General features: G+C 35.8%; 1 protein-coding gene across 7 annotated transcripts in view; it reads right to left on the reverse strand.

Annotated features, from left to right (window-relative positions):
• Positions 1-18739, reverse strand: part of HDAC4 (histone deacetylase 4) — a 206130-nt gene that overhangs the window by 86630 nt on the left and 100761 nt on the right. For 5 of the 7 annotated variants that reach the window (XM_081739800.1, XM_081739805.1, XM_081739801.1 and 2 more), the window contains exon 1: positions 3981-4255. The exons of 1 other annotated variant lie outside the window; for it this stretch is intronic. In XM_081739800.1, the coding sequence (XP_081595926.1) occupies positions 3981-4041 (61 nt within the window). In that variant the 5' untranslated portion in view covers positions 4042-4255. One more of the 7 variants, XM_081739804.1, reaches the window with a different exon arrangement.

Raw genomic sequence — 18739 nt, forward strand, 5'->3', positions numbered from 1 at the left:
TATATTTGCCTGAGTGTATTATATATACGAGGGGCGTTTTTAAAGTAAGGTCCGTTCGGTAATATTTAAGTAAGGTCCGAGCGTTCGTAACTTTGTACATACGCAGTGTCTCCCGGCATCTTTTGAGTATAAATTGACGTCATTTGGAATAGCATTAGCAGCGTGTGAATTTTGTGGTGTATGATGGAAGAATTCAAAAAGACAAAGCAGATCGCCGCCTGCGAAATAAGATATCTAACTCAACTCCTGACTGCAAGAAATGTGACACCGGCAAACGGATGATTTAACATTTCCATGCTACCAAAGAATTTTCTGCAAGCTTCACGATCTGTTCTCTACAGAAATGTGTCGGATAACTGGCCTTTCAGGTAGAAAACTTTTATTGCAGGGTCTGCATGAACTTGCCATAAGATATGACAAATGTTTCATCAATGGAAATTATACTCGAAATGTTAGGTTTTTTTTTTTTTTTTTTTTTAACTTATAAAACGAGCCTTACTTTAAAAATGTCCCTAGTTTCCAGGAATTGTAATCCGTTCCCAGAAGTGACTTAGGGATTACTTAGATTTCTTAGGATTCTAGGCCAACGAGGATTACTTAGAAAGGATAGTAACTGCTACTTCAGGTTAGACAACAATCCATTCGAAGTATAAACACATTTACCGAACTTTCTACTAGACAGAGGTTCTACATCAATATTACTCGTAATACTCTACCGAAACCAGAAGTGGTTCAAATTTTCTATTACATCTGGTTTCAATACTGATTTCGATAAAGCAAAAACGGTAGAAGATATCGAGAAGCAATTTTTTGCAATGGATTCATAGAGCCAAGAGTAGGCTCTATATCCTCCGATAACCCTTATTCATACCGGAAGTGGTAGAAATCGAATTATTTCCAGTTTCAACGTTTATCGTCGTAGATTGAAAACGGTAGCGAGAAATGGTTTTTAGTAATCAATTCAATATCTCGAGAGGACATGCCATGACCATGTACAGCGGTGGACACTTCTAAATGGTACAGCCATATGGAGATTTACGGCTAAGGTGTACCATTTAGAAGTGTCCCCCGCTGTATAATACTTTATCGAAACCGGAAGTGCTTAAAATTTACTAGCACGTCCGGTATCGATACTGATTTCCATAGAGCAAACACAGAAAAATAGATGTCGAGAAGCGGTTCTTTGCCATGACTTCAGCTTCGTAAGGATAGATTCCATCTCCTCCGTTAACTCTCTATTCAACGGGTAGAAAGACAGAGAATAGTTTTTTGGAATCGATTCAGCGTCTCAAGATAAGATGCTGTCATCAGGGCAAAAACAGTAAAAGAGAAAGAGAGAGAGAGAGAGGGAGATGGCTTTTAGATATAAGTTCAGCGGCACAGGAACAAATCCTCTCTTTGATTTTATTCCTCTATTCAAGTACTTATAGATGCACCACTTCAGGTTTGAGTACTGAATTCGCATAGTTTGAAAGTCAACCAGTTTCATACTGTGAAACTGAACTCATTTGTTATTATTATTTTGGGGGGGAGATATGTGATGAACCATACTTTAATTATACATTCATGTTTGTATAGTATCATATGGAGTACCAAAGTTTTATCTCGAAGTAGGCTCCCTTCGAACGGTGGCGAGTTTAAACAGACAACTGCTTCCTGCTCCTCACAAGTTACGGCACTGGCTACATGTTCATGTCTTATACAGCCTCGATGTTAAAAGGAATACTGAACTTCTCCATCAATCGAGAGGGAGGGGTAATTTCAAAATGTTCACTAGAAATTAAGCCTTCTCTAAGAGGCCTTACAACATCCATGCAAGAGACTTCACATAAAGTATACGATCATATAATTAAAATACTTAATTCCCAACTATAGTATAAATTTAGTCTTTTTCGAACATTTTCAAGTTCATTATATTCTAAGAATTTGAGTGCACTTTGATATAATACACACTCTTCAGATAAAATTATATTGCACTTCATTTGTGCGTTTCTATTCTAAAGGATACAACAACTTGATAAGTGATATGATATCTGCGTGGTAAGTGATAAGGAGAACGCAAATAGAAAAAAAGGATATATATATAATAATAGTAATATACTTGGCTCAATTCCACGCGATAAACAAATCATCTACTATTTTTACATGCATGATGACTGTGTCTATATATGTATCTAATAATAAACGACGTTCGTCTGCTGAATTGTCAGGAAATGAAGCGACACACACACACACACAGCACGCAAATACTGAAAAACTAGCTTCCTCGATTTTTCTTCAAGGATTCCATTCCACGAATTCTGCTGAGAGCAACAACTGGCAGACAGTGGCCGGCCAATGCGTACTAGGTCGCGAGGGAAGAACAAAGAAAAAAACATATACTTGCCTATCATTCTACAATTGGCCTCTACACAAAACCTTGTATATTTTTACACTACGCTAAATTATAGATCCTACCCAAACACTTTGGTAGAAGTGTGAAAACTCACATACGAGGTTCCTAAAACTATTAGTAAACAAACTGGCTGATTTCACAAAACCAATTTTCACATCAAGGTACGATTAGTACTTCAGTAAGTTAAAAGTCAATAGTACTAGCACTACTAAAATTGCTCAAATATTAATAGTACTGAATTTTAATTATTAGTATTATTTGAGGAGGAAGGTTTAAATGCCAACACTTGACAACTCACAAATATTTAAATGATTTTTTAGAGTATATGGTACCTTTAGCATCCGGTTAAGAGGCCTGTATCTTCTAATCTGTTATGTGTATTATCGCATGACAGATATGTATAACAGAATAAAGTAGAATTAAATGTTTAAAAAAATGGAGAGCTACAACCAGCGTGAACAATTCATTGTAAAATTAACTTTTTATTCCAGTCTAACCTTTTCTTTTAACAAGAATTATTCACACTACCCAATCTATACTTGAGAATGGGACATACGGAAACAATCGCACAGCACAAAGGACAGGCACACCTCTGAATTTCTTACTTTGATATGCAAGTGTAATATAGCCCTATAGTTCTCAGTTCAGTGAACATATCAACTGTCTTGATCACAATTATATGCATATTGTCACTGCGGTCAAGGATTTTTCAAATGATAAACAAATTGGATTGTACGGTGTTCGATCTCTTCACAATACAAAATATTTCTAGCACCATTTGACGCACGAGTATTATTTTAAGAACTTCTGTTTGTAAAGATTATTTTGAGAAGTTCATTTTTAGCTTTGACTTCATGAGGATATATTAATCCGGAAAACAAGGTGGTAAATGATACACTAAAAGGTCTCATTCTGATGCATGCTAATGCATCAATATATATATATATATATATATATATATATATATATATATATATATATATATATATATATATATATATATATATATATATATAGAGAGAGAGAGAGAGAGAGAGAGAGAGAGAGAGAGAGATGCATTAGCAAAAATATAGTGCAATTCAATATGTATTTAAAATTTCATTTTTGAGTATAATGCAATCATTTTTTAGAATTTCCATAGCAATAATAAAATTAGCTGCACCATAAAAAATCATTCACATGTATGTTCAAGCTTATTATAATAATAATATTAACAATAATAACAAATGAAGTTGGAATGTTTAATATTAAGATTTCAACATAAACTGTCAGCAGTAGAAAAAAAAAAAAATAAAAAGACACAACTATAATAATGAACACCGATGTGTACATAAGAAAATTTCAAAGACATCAACAGGATATGTTACATACCCTTGAATAGTAAATAATCATAGATGACATTAGTTGGTCATGTAATATGCATAACGCACGAATACGCTTTCCGACACTTTCTGAAATAACTTCTTAAAACGCCTCGCAAGGTCACTTGCGTCGTGTTAAGATTGTATCACAAGTACTTAAACACACACACTCTCGCACACACATATATACATTAGTCTACTATTACACACTTCCAATTACGTACCAAATTTCTGGCTCATGTTATTATAACTTCGCATATATGAACTGTCACATTCCACTGCCATAGTTGTTTACATGTATTATTTTTTTTAAAAGTTTGAACACGTTGTCACTTGCTTATATTATTTCACTGAAAACATTCTTTCCCATTACATAACTATACGATTGAACGGATGGTTAAACACAAAACTCATGTTTTCGATACAATACGTACGACTATTGCACCTTGCGCTCTTCGCTCCACGAGAATGCCTCCTCGGCTCTCAACTCCGTTCTCCGTGTCACGTGACAACCGAAGCGCCAATGGCTATGGTTATGACATAAAGACCCAATCGCCATGCCTAAAATAACACCAAGGTTATACAGAGTTGCCACGTTTCACGGGCTGTCACCACACATTATTCCGTATGGTGCAGAGTTGCTAACTTTGTAATAATTATATCAACTCATATATTTATTTCAAAAGCGCTCACACGAAAGACCGTGGATCGCACTCACCCAGAACAAGCGAGTTTTTAATTGCGACGAGAACAACCCCTTCACGCGAATCGACTCCGACATTTATTTGTCCAAATATGTAAACAAAAACACTGCAAATTGTGTGAATATTGAAGACTACTTACCAAACAAATAGTACAATTACTATTTACTTTATTTAGAAAAAAGTTTGTATATATATATATATTTCCTTTTCTTTTAATTAGGCTTTACTAGCAAATTAAATAAACGATTTTTTTAAATTTGAGCGAATATAGCGAAGCCTCTATTATATACTCGATTAGGCGGGCGCGGTGACTCAGTGGTAGAGCGTTCACCTCCGGTGCTTGGGGTCCATGGTTCGATCCCAGCTCGCGCCGTGTGGACTTTGTGGTGGACAAACACCGTGGTCGTGGGTTTTCTCGGGGTTCTTCCGTTTGCTCCCACTTTCTTCTTTCCACCATTTCATTCATTTCTCTTAGCCATCGTCTCCTTTAGCCTAACCGGCATAACCGTAAGACGTAAAACTCAAAGATTTCATTTTTTATATACTCGATTAGCATTAGTGTGTGTGTATGTCTGTCTGCTCCACGATAACTCTTGCAAAAATTATTAATTTTAATGAATTTTTGTATGTGCCTTCCTTCAACTTGCAGAAACAACCAACCCTATTGTTTGGGGTTGTACTCCGTAAGAATTGAGGGGTAAAATCGAACATAAGTTGTACAAGTCTTACATGTTGTATAGAAATTTGGTATGTAAACATTCAAATAAAATTTCCGGTAAAAAACGTTAAAAAAAAACTATTCGATTACGACAAAATACAAAGTATACTTTAACTAAGACATTTTGACATTTGATAATCTCTACCGTTCGGAATTAACATCGACCTAGAACATTGGCGTCTCTGGCATGTAAAATTTGCGGAGGACATCAAAGGAAATGATCTAACTGCTAGTATCTCAGCGGAATTTTAGATTATGTCACTTCAAAATATTGGGGGGACGCGTCCCCCCGCCAGAGACGCCCATGACCTAGAATGAAAGGATAAATTAACCTCCTCTCCAATTTAAAAAGTATGTCAGAATAATTTTTTGAACAAAATACGTTCGATTTTCATACAATGGTAGTTGAACCTGCACTATTTACACAGCGCACTGTTTTAATATGAGCGTAAATCTTCCCACTTCTCACTATATCTAAGCAAGTCCCATTACGAACACAAGTAAAGGACAGGAAGACTTTCAATTGGAGTGAATTGCTATAGACAAACATATAAATGTAGTATTTTAATATATAGAATGTTGAAGGAATTTGTGGCAAACTAGGATACCAACAGATGATAACAGATTATACCAAATGCAAATATTTTTTTCTTATAATTTCATATCCAAATACGTCTCATTGTGGGTCCACAAGCCTTCGAAGTTGCCAGCTTGCAATAGGTTTTCTCATTTAGATTAAGCAAAGCGCCTGAAATGTCCATCAACCCGCTATACGTAGCTTCTCTAATGGTTGCCTTTCACAAGGGTATCAAACTAGTTGCAATATTAAACTAACAGGGTCAACACGATGCCTAGATGTGGAATAGAAATATTATATATATTTAATTTGAATGAAAGCTGGTAAATCTATACAAAATTTGGAATCGACCAGAGAAAACGACAGGTTTTTAGCACTTGTGGTTTTCGAGATCTCATTGTCGAAAGGATTGGCCACAAACATATAAACTTTTCTAGCATTTTTTGAGAACAAGATCCTGAGAAGAATATTCGGACCCAAGAGGAACGAGAATGGGGAATGGCGGAAACTTCATAACGAGGAACTACATAGTTTATACGGTTTACCCAACATTGTTAGGGTCGTCAAGTCTAGGAGGCTTAGGTGGGCAGGCCATGTAGCTAGAATGGAAGAAAGTAGAAACGCTTTCAAAGTCTTGACTGGAAGACCCATAGGAAAACGACCATTAGGAAGACCTAGGCGCAGATGGGAGGATAATATTAAGATGGATCTCGCAGAGATAGGAATACAAAGTAGAAACTGGATGCAGTTAGCTAAGGATAGAAGTCAGTGGAGAGCTTTTGTGAACGCGGCATTGAACCTCCGGGTTCCATAGGCCATAGAGTTAGTTAGTTTTTTTTAGCATTTTTATATATATATTAGCTGAACCTGCGCTCTCTACACAGCGCATCATTCGCATATGAGCATAAATCTCCTTCTCATTCTTCACAACATATGTACATGTCCCTTTACAGACACAAGTGAAAGACGTCTTGATTTTTAAAAAATCGGAAAGGGATATCATAAAGGGGAGATTTTTTCGATTATTTTTTCTCAATATCTCGCACCATTTGCACGATTTGAGCCTACTTCTGGTTTCTAATTCATGTATGACCAGTGTTTTCTTTCTTCTTGTATGCAGTATGTAATAAGCAAATACATTGCATATACAATTAATTATAATGTCAGTTATATATGGTGTTCATTGGGCAAAACACTCAAAAAATATTTATCTTAAAACTAGAGAAATGGTTATCCATCCTTTTTCACTATTATTTGGCCATGGAACAAACGCCTGAGACATATACAATCCCAATATACAACATTGTGGTGTTGGAATGTATAACACATAGGATATGATGCTTTTTTTTTAAATCAACGTTTCCAGCGTACCCTAACAAAATGTTATAAAGATATAATGGTCATGTTTTTTTTTTTTTTGTTTGTTTTTTTAATACTCAATTAGAACTGGACAATCTACGCAAAATTTCCAATCGATCAATGAAAACGTCATCTTCCTAGAGCCCGTAGTTTCTGAGACCTCATTGTTGAAAGGATTGACGACAAACATATACACGTCCACAAACGTAGAGTTTAAGTAAACTCCAAAGATGGCAGCACAATTCATTTGCATTTATTTTAGAGAAGGCTCATTAAAATGCAAAGGTTTTGAACAATAATATAAAAGGATGAACTTTATGAAAAAGATCTCTAAATAATTCATTCAAAGTACACATATTTTAAAGTATTTGTCTTTGTTAACCGTGAATCACAAATAACCGTAAATCAAAGTTTTGAAATCAAACGTTAGAGGTTGGAGATCAAAGTCAAACGTGAACAAAGTCAAATCTCGCGAACTCTACCAAACCTGAGTATTCATTTCACCAGGGAAGTATACTCACATGCACAGTCTCGGGCCACATCTTCTGTATTCATTTCTTTTTTATTTCTATGTCACACTAGACAGACCCTGCGATTTTACAAGCCTTGTAATTAACCCTTAAAAATTAAAGATTAAAGTAATCAATAAATTTTTTGTTAATTTTTAATTTAATACTAGATGGACCTGCGCTCTCTACACAGCGCATCACTCACATATAAGCATGAATCTCCTTGGCATTTCTCACATCTGTACACAGGGCCGGATCCAGGATTTTCTGACGAGGGGTGCACCAAATAACTGCCAGTACATTTGAATTAAATTTGAGTATTTTTTCTTTAAAAAATGCCTTTAAGCATCTGTGATGTAAATGAGAAATTGCCCTGGAAATGCTAAGTGTCTGCTCTCGATGAATCCTTTTCGTTCAAAATTCAGAAAATTGACTGAAACTATTGATTTTGCAAAGCTCACTGCTAACTTCTCACTTTAGGTAGTATATATTTACAACGAAGGCGGTGCACGTGCACTTTTGCACTCCCCTAAATCCGGCCCTGTTTGTATATGTCCCTTTACAGACACAAATGAAAGACGTATTGATAAAAATCAGCAAGGGATACCATAAAGGGGAGATTTTTTTCGATTAGTTTTTCAATATCTCGCACCGTTTGCAAAATTTGAGCCTACTTCCGGTTGGAGTTTTTAATTCATGTAGTGATGAGCGCAAGAGTCTTGGTCTTGCAATTTTTGCAAAAGTCTTGCATGCAAGACGAAGACCAAGGGGTGCAAGACCAAGACCATACCTGCAAGACCAAGACCAAAAACAAAACTCTTGCGCAAGAGTCTTGCACAAGTATCGGCTCAGTGGTAGAGCGTTCACCTTTGATGCTGGGGTTCCCGGTTCGATCCCAGCTTGCACTATATGAGCTTTTTTGGTGGATAGAGACCGTGTGCGTAGGTTTTCTCGGGGTTTTCCCGTTTCCTCCTACTTTCTTCATTCCACTATTTCATTTATTTCTCATCATCATAATCTCTCCTAGCCTCTGTGCATAATCGTGGCACGTAAAACTATATATATCATTTCAAGACATATTAGTGGTGTTCTTCTTTTAAAACTAAAGAGAAATGTAGTATTGAACATCGGTAATTCCGTACACCATAGGTGCCGACTACATAGGTATGGCCTTGGCTACAAGGATCAAGTATCCGTTAGAAATTTTTAATGTATGCTCAAAAAATTAATATCGAAATAACATTTTCATGACTTGACAAAAACTTGTGTATGTGACCGCAAGTTTGATTTCATGGGCGGGTGCTTATACATTGCATAATTATTTATCAATATAACTTGTAGCCTCCTCAGGTATATGGCGCACGAAGATTGAGCAATATAACATTATACAACAATAAATAATCCATATTCACAAGCAAGAATGATTTTGTACAGTTTTTTTCAAATAACCTGGCGTTTGATGCTATGCTTTTGTATTTCTAATATAGATCAAAGTATTTGTATAAGTTGAGTTTACACAAAAGACATGAACAGTTGAGTCGTTTTCAGTTTTTACTCAAATTATACTAATCGTTATTATATTAATTTCTCTCTCCTTTTGACCAATATTGCTAACATATCATCATCATAGCTATTCTACCATTATTGGAGGGTCACTTGTTGCAACTCAAAAGCTTCAATATACGGTGGTCCTCAGCTAGTCTCTTCGTTTTGACACGCATTTTTCTGTTTTAATACCTTCCTTCAACTACAGTCTCCTTTGCTCTCCCCCCTATCTTTCCTTCCACTATATTCTCTAGCATGTCCCTCCCCATGTCCCACCATATTCTCTAGCATAATAAAGTTCCTCCTCAGCCAATGTCCCAACCAGTTCCTTTTCCTCCTCTTAATTACATCTAAAATTCTTCTTTTCTTCGCTACTGCTACTATTTCCAACACCTTTTCATTCGTTTTCCGTTCAACTCAGCTAATTCTCTCCTTTTATCGAAAGCCTCCAATATTTTTTTCCATCGCTTTTGCGTAATGGCCATGTTTCTGACTCATAGAATACATACTGGAATCGGTAAAATAAAATCTCAATATTTAATTGGAAGTTTGTTCAATTCAAAAATTAGCTAATCTTGGTTGAAAATAAAACATCTCTGACGCCTTTAGAGTGTAAAAATAATTTAGCAATTTATGGCATTTCAGTAATCTGTGCCGTCTTGATTTTCTTTCATGCGTTTCCCCAATTTGGGAACCAGTGGAGTATTGAATCTGTTAAAAAATATAAAAAGATAACGAAACGTTGTAATTTATCTTATAAGTAGTGAAGCGTGGGGGCCCATTAAAAAAAGGTTATCACCTATTAAAGAAATCTGACAGTATAGTTCTCACTGACACGGATAGCATCTTAAATAGATGGAAAGATTTCTTTGACGATTTGCTTAACACGCAACCAAAACCTAGTGTGCGTGGAGAAAAGGAGATACACACCGCAGAACCGTATATTCCAGAACCCAACCGAATAGAAGTAGAAACCACTATAAAAAAATAATAAAGAAACACAAATCTCCGGGTGTAGATGAAATTCTGGCTGAGATAATTTTAGCTGGAGGCGAAAAATTGTGGAACAAGATACACAAACTCATTCTCCTTATCTGGAACAAGGAGGAATTGCCACAAGAGTGGAAATAATCAATCATTGTTCCAATTCACAAGAAAGGCGTCAAAACTGACTGTAATAATTATCGAGGCATTTCTCTTCTGTCAACATCCTATAAAATCCTTTCAAATATTCTATTAGCAAGACTGACCTCATACGCAGATGAAATTATTGGAGATTATCAGTGCGGATTTAGATGAAATCGATCAACTATCGACCAAATATTTACCATTCGCCAAATACTCGAAAAAAAGTGGGAGTACAATGCCCCGGTACATCAACTATTTATTGATTTTTAGAAAGGTGTCGCCATTATTATTTAACTTCGTTGTGGAATACGCTATAAGGAAAATCAAAGATAGAAACCAGGGCCTACAGTTGAACGGTATTCACCAGGTTATGGCATATGCTGATGATGCAAATTTAATAGGGGATGATAGGAGAACAATAGAAAGAAATGCAGAGATCTTATTAAACGCTTGCAGGGACATGGGTTTAGAAGTAAATGCAGAGAAAACTAAATATATGGAAGTGCGTCGGGACCGGAATACAGCAAATTATGGATGCGTTAAAATATTAAATAATACTTTTGATAAAGTGGATAGTTTCAAATATCTAGGATCAATATTAACAGAGGGAAATCATATTCACGGAGAAATTAAATGTCGACTAAAAGCAGGGAATTCGTGTTACTATTCGGTTCAAAATCTCTTGTCGTCGCGAATTCTTTCGAGGAATTTGAAGCTTAACCCTTAATTAGTCGCATGCGGAATTTTGTTCCGCACTTTTACATTTCTCTTTTTGTTTTCCTTACTTTCCATCGTATGCTTTTGAACTTTTGTCTAGCTGTCTTTTAAAGTTTCACGATTAAACAACAATACATATTTGAATTGTTGCCCAAGCCACTGGTGAATATTTTGTTATTTATTTTGGAGTGATGCAGTTTGCGGAGCAAAGTTCCGCGCGCGACTAAATAAGTTACCCTTTTTTTCTTCTACAAATTCTACGCTTTCTTTCAGTTTATTGTTTTTAGCCGAAAACAATTAAGCGGTTCGGTAACTACGAAACATATCACAAGCAAACGCCACCACCACTATTTTTTTAAATTTATTTTACAAAAATATATTTTCAGGTACAGTTCATTTGTAAGCAACTGAAGTTATAAGCGGTTTATATGTGCATTGTGCGCTCTGAAAATAAATACATAAAGAAGAGAGTTAGTCTTTTCTTTCAAAATGGATCATCATGAACGGGATGTGGGCAGAATTAGAAACATGTTGCTGGAAGTTCTGGCTGAAGACGACAATTTAGTTGTTCCGGATATGGAAGATGGTGATGAAGAAGATATCATTGAAGAAAGCGACCATATCTCTGCCAGTAAAGAATCAGCAGAAGAAGGTGAAGTGTTGCCACAAGCAGATCATGTGGAATCACTTTCAAATACTACTGCACGGGGACCATATCTTCTAGGAAAGGACCATGTCACTAAATGGTACGCACATGCTCCACGGCAAAATATACGAAGAAGTCAGAATATTTTGACCCATTTACCAGGAGTCAAAGGACATGCTAAAGAAGCGAAAACGTCGAGCGAATTTTGGAGTTTGTTCTTTAGTACGTATATGCTGGAGAGAATCGTTGAATTTACAAACCAGTTAATTGAAACACATAGGGACGCTTATAGCAGAGAAAGAGATGCTCAAAATACTAATATAACAGAAGTAAAGGCCTTGCTCTGCCTTCTGTATCTTGCAGGAGGACTGAACTTGCAGGAGGAGAATAATTAGTCAATAGCATAAAATAACTTAAGACGACTATTAAAACAAATATTTTAACCTAAATTTAAATAAAAATTAAAAAAAAAACAAATATTACACGAGTTTTACTATGTAGTTATTATGCGGAACAAAATTCCGCACGCGACTAATTAAGTAACTTTTTTCACGCGACTAGTTAAGGGTTAAAATATACAAAACGATAATCATGCCTATTGTTCTGTATGGTTGCGAAACATGGTCACTTACTCTGAGGGAAGAACATAGACTGAAAGTATTTGAGAACAAGATCCTGAGACGAATATTCGGATCTAAGAGGAACGGGAATGGGGAATGGCGGAAACTTCATAACGAGGAACTACATAATTTATATGGTTTACCCAACATTGTTAGGGTCGTCAAGTCTAGGAGGCTTAGGTGGGCGGGTCATATAGCTAGAATGGAAGAAAGTAGAAACGCTTTCAAAGTCTTGACTGGAAGACCAATCGGAAAACGACCATTAGGAAGACCTAGACGCAGATGGGAGGACAATATTAAGATGGATCTCGCAGAGATTAGAATACTAAGTAGAAACTGGATGCACTTAGCTAAGGATATAAGTCAGTGGAGAGCTTTTGTGAACGCGGCATTGAACCTTCGGGTTCCATAGGCCATAGAGTTAGTTAGTTATCACCTATGTTGTATACTATCATCATACTTACACGAAGGTAAACTATGTTTCATTTAGAAACATACATTGTATTTTTGTTACTATTGGCGCATTGTAGAATTTATCCAGAACAAAATTTACGTACGAAAGGCATAAGATTTCTTAAAAGCAAGACTTGCAAGACTTTTGCAGCAAGACCACGACTAAGACCAAGACTGGGTGTGCAAGACCAAGACCAAGACCAAGCCTAGATGTGCAAGATCAAGACCAAGACCTTGGTGGTCTTGGTCTTGCATTTGCTCATCACTAAATTCATGTATGATCAGTGCTTTTTTTCTTCGTGAATGCAGTATGTAATAAGCAAATACATTACACACACAATTAATTATAATAGTGATATATGGTGTTCATTGGAAAAACACTCCAAACAATAACTATTCAACTTAGACTGGAGAAGTGGTTAATTTTCGTTTTTCACTATAATTGGACATGAAACTAACGCCTGAGAGATATACAACCCCTGTATACAATATGTGGTGTTGGAATGTATAATGCGTAGGATATGATGCTTTAGTTTTTTTTTAAATTTCAACACTTTCAGTGTACCCGTAAAAATGTAATGAAGAAATAATGACCATGTTTTTTTTATAACTGGACAATCTATGCAAAATTTGCAATCGATCAGTGAAAACGTCATCTTTCTAGAGCCTGTAGTTTCTGATCTCGTTGTCGAAAGGATTGGCCACAAACATATAAACGCCCACAAATGTATAGTTTACAAGAACTCCATAGATGATAACACAATTCATCTGCATTGATTTTGGAGAAGGCTTATTAAAATAACAAAGGCTTTGAACAATAATTTTAGAAAATAAACTTTATGAAAAAGATCTGTTTAATAAATAATTTATTTAAAGTACACATACTTTAAAATATTTGTCTCTGTTAAACTTGAAATCACAAATACCCGCAAATCAAAGGTTTGAAATCATAAGTTAGAGGTTGGAGCTCAGACACTTTTATTGCTGTTGTAGCATTTTAATAGATTCGAGTTCTACAGAACATATATAATTTTTTTCTTGACAATTCGTAAATTTAAATGATGGGTCAATATACCCTTTACAAAACCTGAAGATCAGAGCATCAACATATCCGTCATATCGAAGAGAATAGATCCCTGTACTGAACTATAACATGATAAAACCTCATCTTACTAAACCTTGGGGCAATAGATTCAAAATAGTTGTGATTTTTTAATAGTTTGTTCTTATTTTTATGCAATTGCAATCAAAGAAAAATTCTAAATATTGTTTCGTTTTAATTATGTTTACTATTGATAAAATACGTCGAAATGCCGTACTTTTTTGGGAGGGGAGTCACAAATCCCACGAGAGGCATTTATTGAAATTAGAAGTGTATTTGATATATATTTATGTATAAATAGGTCAGACCCAAAGTGGACTCAAATAATTAGTACCTTTATTCACTTTTCTTACTGATATGCAAGGTAAGTCGTTGTATTTCTTTAACTTGGACTAATAAGTCTTAGTGAACTAACTTGGACTAAATTAGTTCTTTTGTACTCTGCAGTACTTTGAAATTGTTCATATGTAATTATGTATAATGGTTTCACTTGTGCAATTGTTTATCTTTTTGTCTTTCTGAAATGATTCTTGACAATTATATTAAAAAGTATGTAAAGATCAATACAACGTATCTTTATCAGGAGTTCTTCGTGAGTGAGTCGGCAGACGAATCGCATTTGTGGCCAATTAGTTCTGGTTTCGAGTTTGAATGGAGGACAATTTCTCTCGGATGTAAGCCGAGAAGCGATTTGGATTCCACTTTAAGCTTATGTGACCCATTCCAGATAACCCGGTTGCTGCATAACAACACCAAGGCGAAATAAACTTATTTTTGTCCATATGTGATATAAATACATAGAGCAAAATTATTTAAACCAAAAAAAAAAGAAAAAAAACTGGTTTAAACCCTCCAAAAAAAACAGGTTTAAACAAAAAAAAAACATGGACCCAACCCTGCTTTTATATATCTCTTCCCTCCCCATGATGTGGCGCTGAATTTGTATTTAACCGGCATCGGAAGTGCCATTGTTCATCTCAGCGATCCCGAAAACTATCGGTTATTTTTGATCATTTCTATATATCTCTCTCTCCCCAAAGTCGCGAGGTTGAATCTGGATTTAAACGGCATCGGATGTGTCATTGATGTGGTCATGTACACAAAGAGAAGAAACCCAGACCCAGACAATGTGCTTTCTCCATTTATTTGCCGGGAAACGGTTCTCAGATCTCAAAGGAATGTTGACTTCTCCAAAAAGAGAATTCTCTGCTTTTGTCAAATAGATGTTACAATGTAAAATAATTTCAGTTATTTAAAATACATAAGAATAAGTGTTCAGTGGAGCGAATGTTACTATTTTCCTAAAACCTCGCATGGACGATTTTAGGACCCGAAAAGAAGACCGTTTATTAACCTTATTCTCTTAATTCGTCAGATCAAAAATCATATTGCGGGCCGGATAAAAGCTTTCATGGGGACACGTGTGGCCTGCGGATAGTAATTTGCCCATCACTCCTCTATCCCATGTCATATTAACAACTACTGTGCAAAAGCTCACATTCAGAGTCCTACAAAACATGTTTTTCACGATATGTTCAACGATACATCAAATGGAATAATATCCGATTTAAAATTTTTCAGAAACCTCCCAGTGCCCCATCAAAGGGAACCCTGTAGAAAAAACAGCATCAACCATTCAATACATCCTATGACATTTTCCTATCTCACGTTTTCTTTCATCTTTTCATCTTCAGCTTTTTGTTATTCACATAGGTATAAGCATTGGATGTTTTATCTGACTGTGCTCGAATTCACATTTAAATTTCGGCTGTTTCGTTAACAGTATCCCACATTAAAAAAAAAAAGAAAAGAAAAGAAAAAGAAAAGAAAAAATCCTACAAAAGTTGTTTATTCAGGTTTGGGTACAAAACCTCGCCTGGCCAAAACCTCGCCTCCCAAAACCTCGCGGCCCAAAATCTCGCCAGGCCGAAACCTCGCCTGGCCAAAACCTCGCCGGACAAAATCTCGCCGGGCCAAAACCCCGCCTGGCCAAAACCTCGCCGCCCAAAACGTCGCGGGCCAAAATGTCGCTGGGCCAAAACCTCGCCACCCAAAACCTCGCGGGTCAAAACCTCGCGCCCCAAAATATTGCCATACCCAAAATCTCGCCTGACCAAAATCTAAATGTTCCAACAGATGATAAGGATGACGGTATAAAAGACGCTGTTTCAGAAGAAGTATCACGAGTATTTGACTAAGTCCCGCGATACCATATGAAAATTCTATTTCTGTATTAGAGGATTTCAATGTGAAGGTAGGGCGACAGGTTTAAACTGGTTATAGGGAAAGAAAGTCTGCATAAGGAAAGTAATGACAACTAACGAGGTTAGTTTCGTGAACTTTGGAACATCCAAAAACTTAAAATTTTAACAAAAATCTAATAATATTTATAAAATATGAAACAATATATGAGTTTTTACGACGTCCCTTGATTATGTCCTATAGGTTAAAGGAGAAGTAGATGACCAGGATGAAGGAAATGATCGAATAAAGAAAGTGGGAGGAAACGGGAATAACCCGAGAAAGCCCACGCACACGATGTTTTGTATAATATTATTATTATTATTATTATTATTATTATTATTATTATTATTATTATTATTATTATTATTATTATTATTATTATTATTTGTAATGTGGAATTGCATATTAGGAAACACATTGGGTAAATTTTAAAGAAAAGTTTCATTCGCGGCGAGGTTTTGGCCCGGCGAGATTTTGTCCCGCGAGGTTTTGGGCGGCGAGGTTTTGGCCACGCGAGGTTTTGGGCGGCGAGGTTTTGGCCACGCGAGGTTTTGGGCGGCGAGATTTTGGCCACGCGAGGTTTTGGCCCGGCGAGATTTTGGCCCGCGAGGTTTTGGGCGGCGAGGTTTTGGCCACGCGAGGTTTTGGCCCGGCGAGATTTTGTCCCGCGAGGTTTTGGCCGGCGAGATTTTGGGCGGCGATGTTTCGGCCGCGAGATTTTGTCCGTATACCGTTTATTCAATGATATATCAAGTGGCATACATTTCAATTTAATGTTTTACATTGTTCAAACAGCAAACGTAAAATTGCTGGATAATTGGCGTACGGAATAGTGTAAATTTGATTTAAACTATTCGCTGAGCAACGCTATACGCTGGAGAGTAGGCAAAACTGTTACACATTAATAATTATTACAATAAATTATTGGATGTGTTGTATTGCTCAGTGAGTAGTTTAAACCAAATTTCTTTTTAAAATTTTCGACTAGTCTCGGAGTGCCCCCATGATAGAGGGACTTGTAGGAAGAAAGAAAGAAAACAAAGTATTCTCCATTGAATGCGCTCTATGACATTTCCCTATCTCACGCTTTGTTTCATCTTTTATCTCTAGCCATTTGATAGTTATAAGCACTGGGGATTTTACCTGACTGTGCAAGAACTCACATTTAAATGGTCATTTCGGAAATGGAGTGCGACACGAAAAAAAAAAATCTACACAACTTGTTTGTTTGTACATTATTTCTTCAACAATATATCAAATGACATACTTTCCCATTTAAAATTTTCGAGTAATCTCCGGGAGCCCAATGATAGGGGTCTATGGAAAAAGTACTATCCATTCAATGCGATTTCTCTATCTCATTTTTTCTTTCAACTTTCTATCATCAGCCGTTCATGATTTATAAGCACTGAACGTTTGATCTGAAACACCTTGTATGTTAGTATTTTTTTTTTTTTTTTTTAATGAAGGACATTCAAGTTAACTAATTTATTGTTTAATATTTTATGTTATCTATAAAGAATGTTATTTTTATCCTCTATTTCTGAAAAGATAGTACACTGTCCTGATAGATAAAATACAAAATAGATTTTAATATCGTTTAATGATGCACCAACAGTGATAAAGAGCTAATTAGTGCAACATCACTTTACATGTTATACATTTTTACAATGCAATATCTCACGAATTTTTTTTATTCAAAACTAATTATTAAACCGTTCCCTACTTAACCACTCAATGCTACATTTAAAAATATTGTATACGTATTATATATATATATATATATATATATATATATATATATATATATATATATATATATATATATATAGTGTCACAGGAGGAAGGGGCAATATTTTGGGAAATAATAGTATGAGTGATTCTAAGCAAAAAAAAAAAAAAAAGTTCATATGAACATAGGTCCGAAAATCTCAACGGTTTGAGAGCTACAGGTTGTGAACCATTTTTGACTTTGTTCCGTATTGTTCACCCTGTAACTATTTTACAGAGGTAATACATAGCGGATATGAAAGGTGATGGAATGACCTTTCCAACGGTATGCAGCATGTGGCAGTGTCGTCTTCGGAAGGGAACCTATTAAGGGAAATTTGAGAAAGTTATGGTTATTTAAAAAGAAATTGGATAGCAACACTAATTCCAAAATATCCCTTAATAACTTCTCTTCCAAAGATGCCACTGCCACATATTCCATATCACTGGAAAGGCCATTTCATCACCTTTCAAATCCGCTATGTACCATCTCCGTAGAATAACTACAGGGTGAGCAATAATCAACATGAAGTAAAAAAGGTTCACAACCTGTATGTAGCTCTAAAACCGTTGAGATTAGGACCTATTCACAACCTGGGTGCACAAATGCTTCCTTACGGAGTTACAGCTGCCGAAAACATGAAAATAATGAACTTTAAAGGTCCATAGCTCCTAAACTATGGGACCTACCGAACTCGGGTCAAGACTTCACTTAGAAACTAATATGTACGATATTCAAAACTCATGTTTCAGAATCCTGCGGTACTTAGTAACAATTTTTATAGAGGCAGTTTGGCTACGGGTATATAATTTGAAGTACTCACCAACTACTTGTATAAAAACTGTTGGGGAAGTACGGCAAAATTTTAAAACATGGATATTTGGATACGG

This window comes from Thermobia domestica, chromosome 15 (assembly GCF_964235325.1).
Source record: "Thermobia domestica chromosome 15, izTheDome1.hap1.1, whole genome shotgun sequence".
Lineage (NCBI taxonomy): Eukaryota > Metazoa > Arthropoda > Insecta > Zygentoma > Lepismatidae > Thermobia > Thermobia domestica.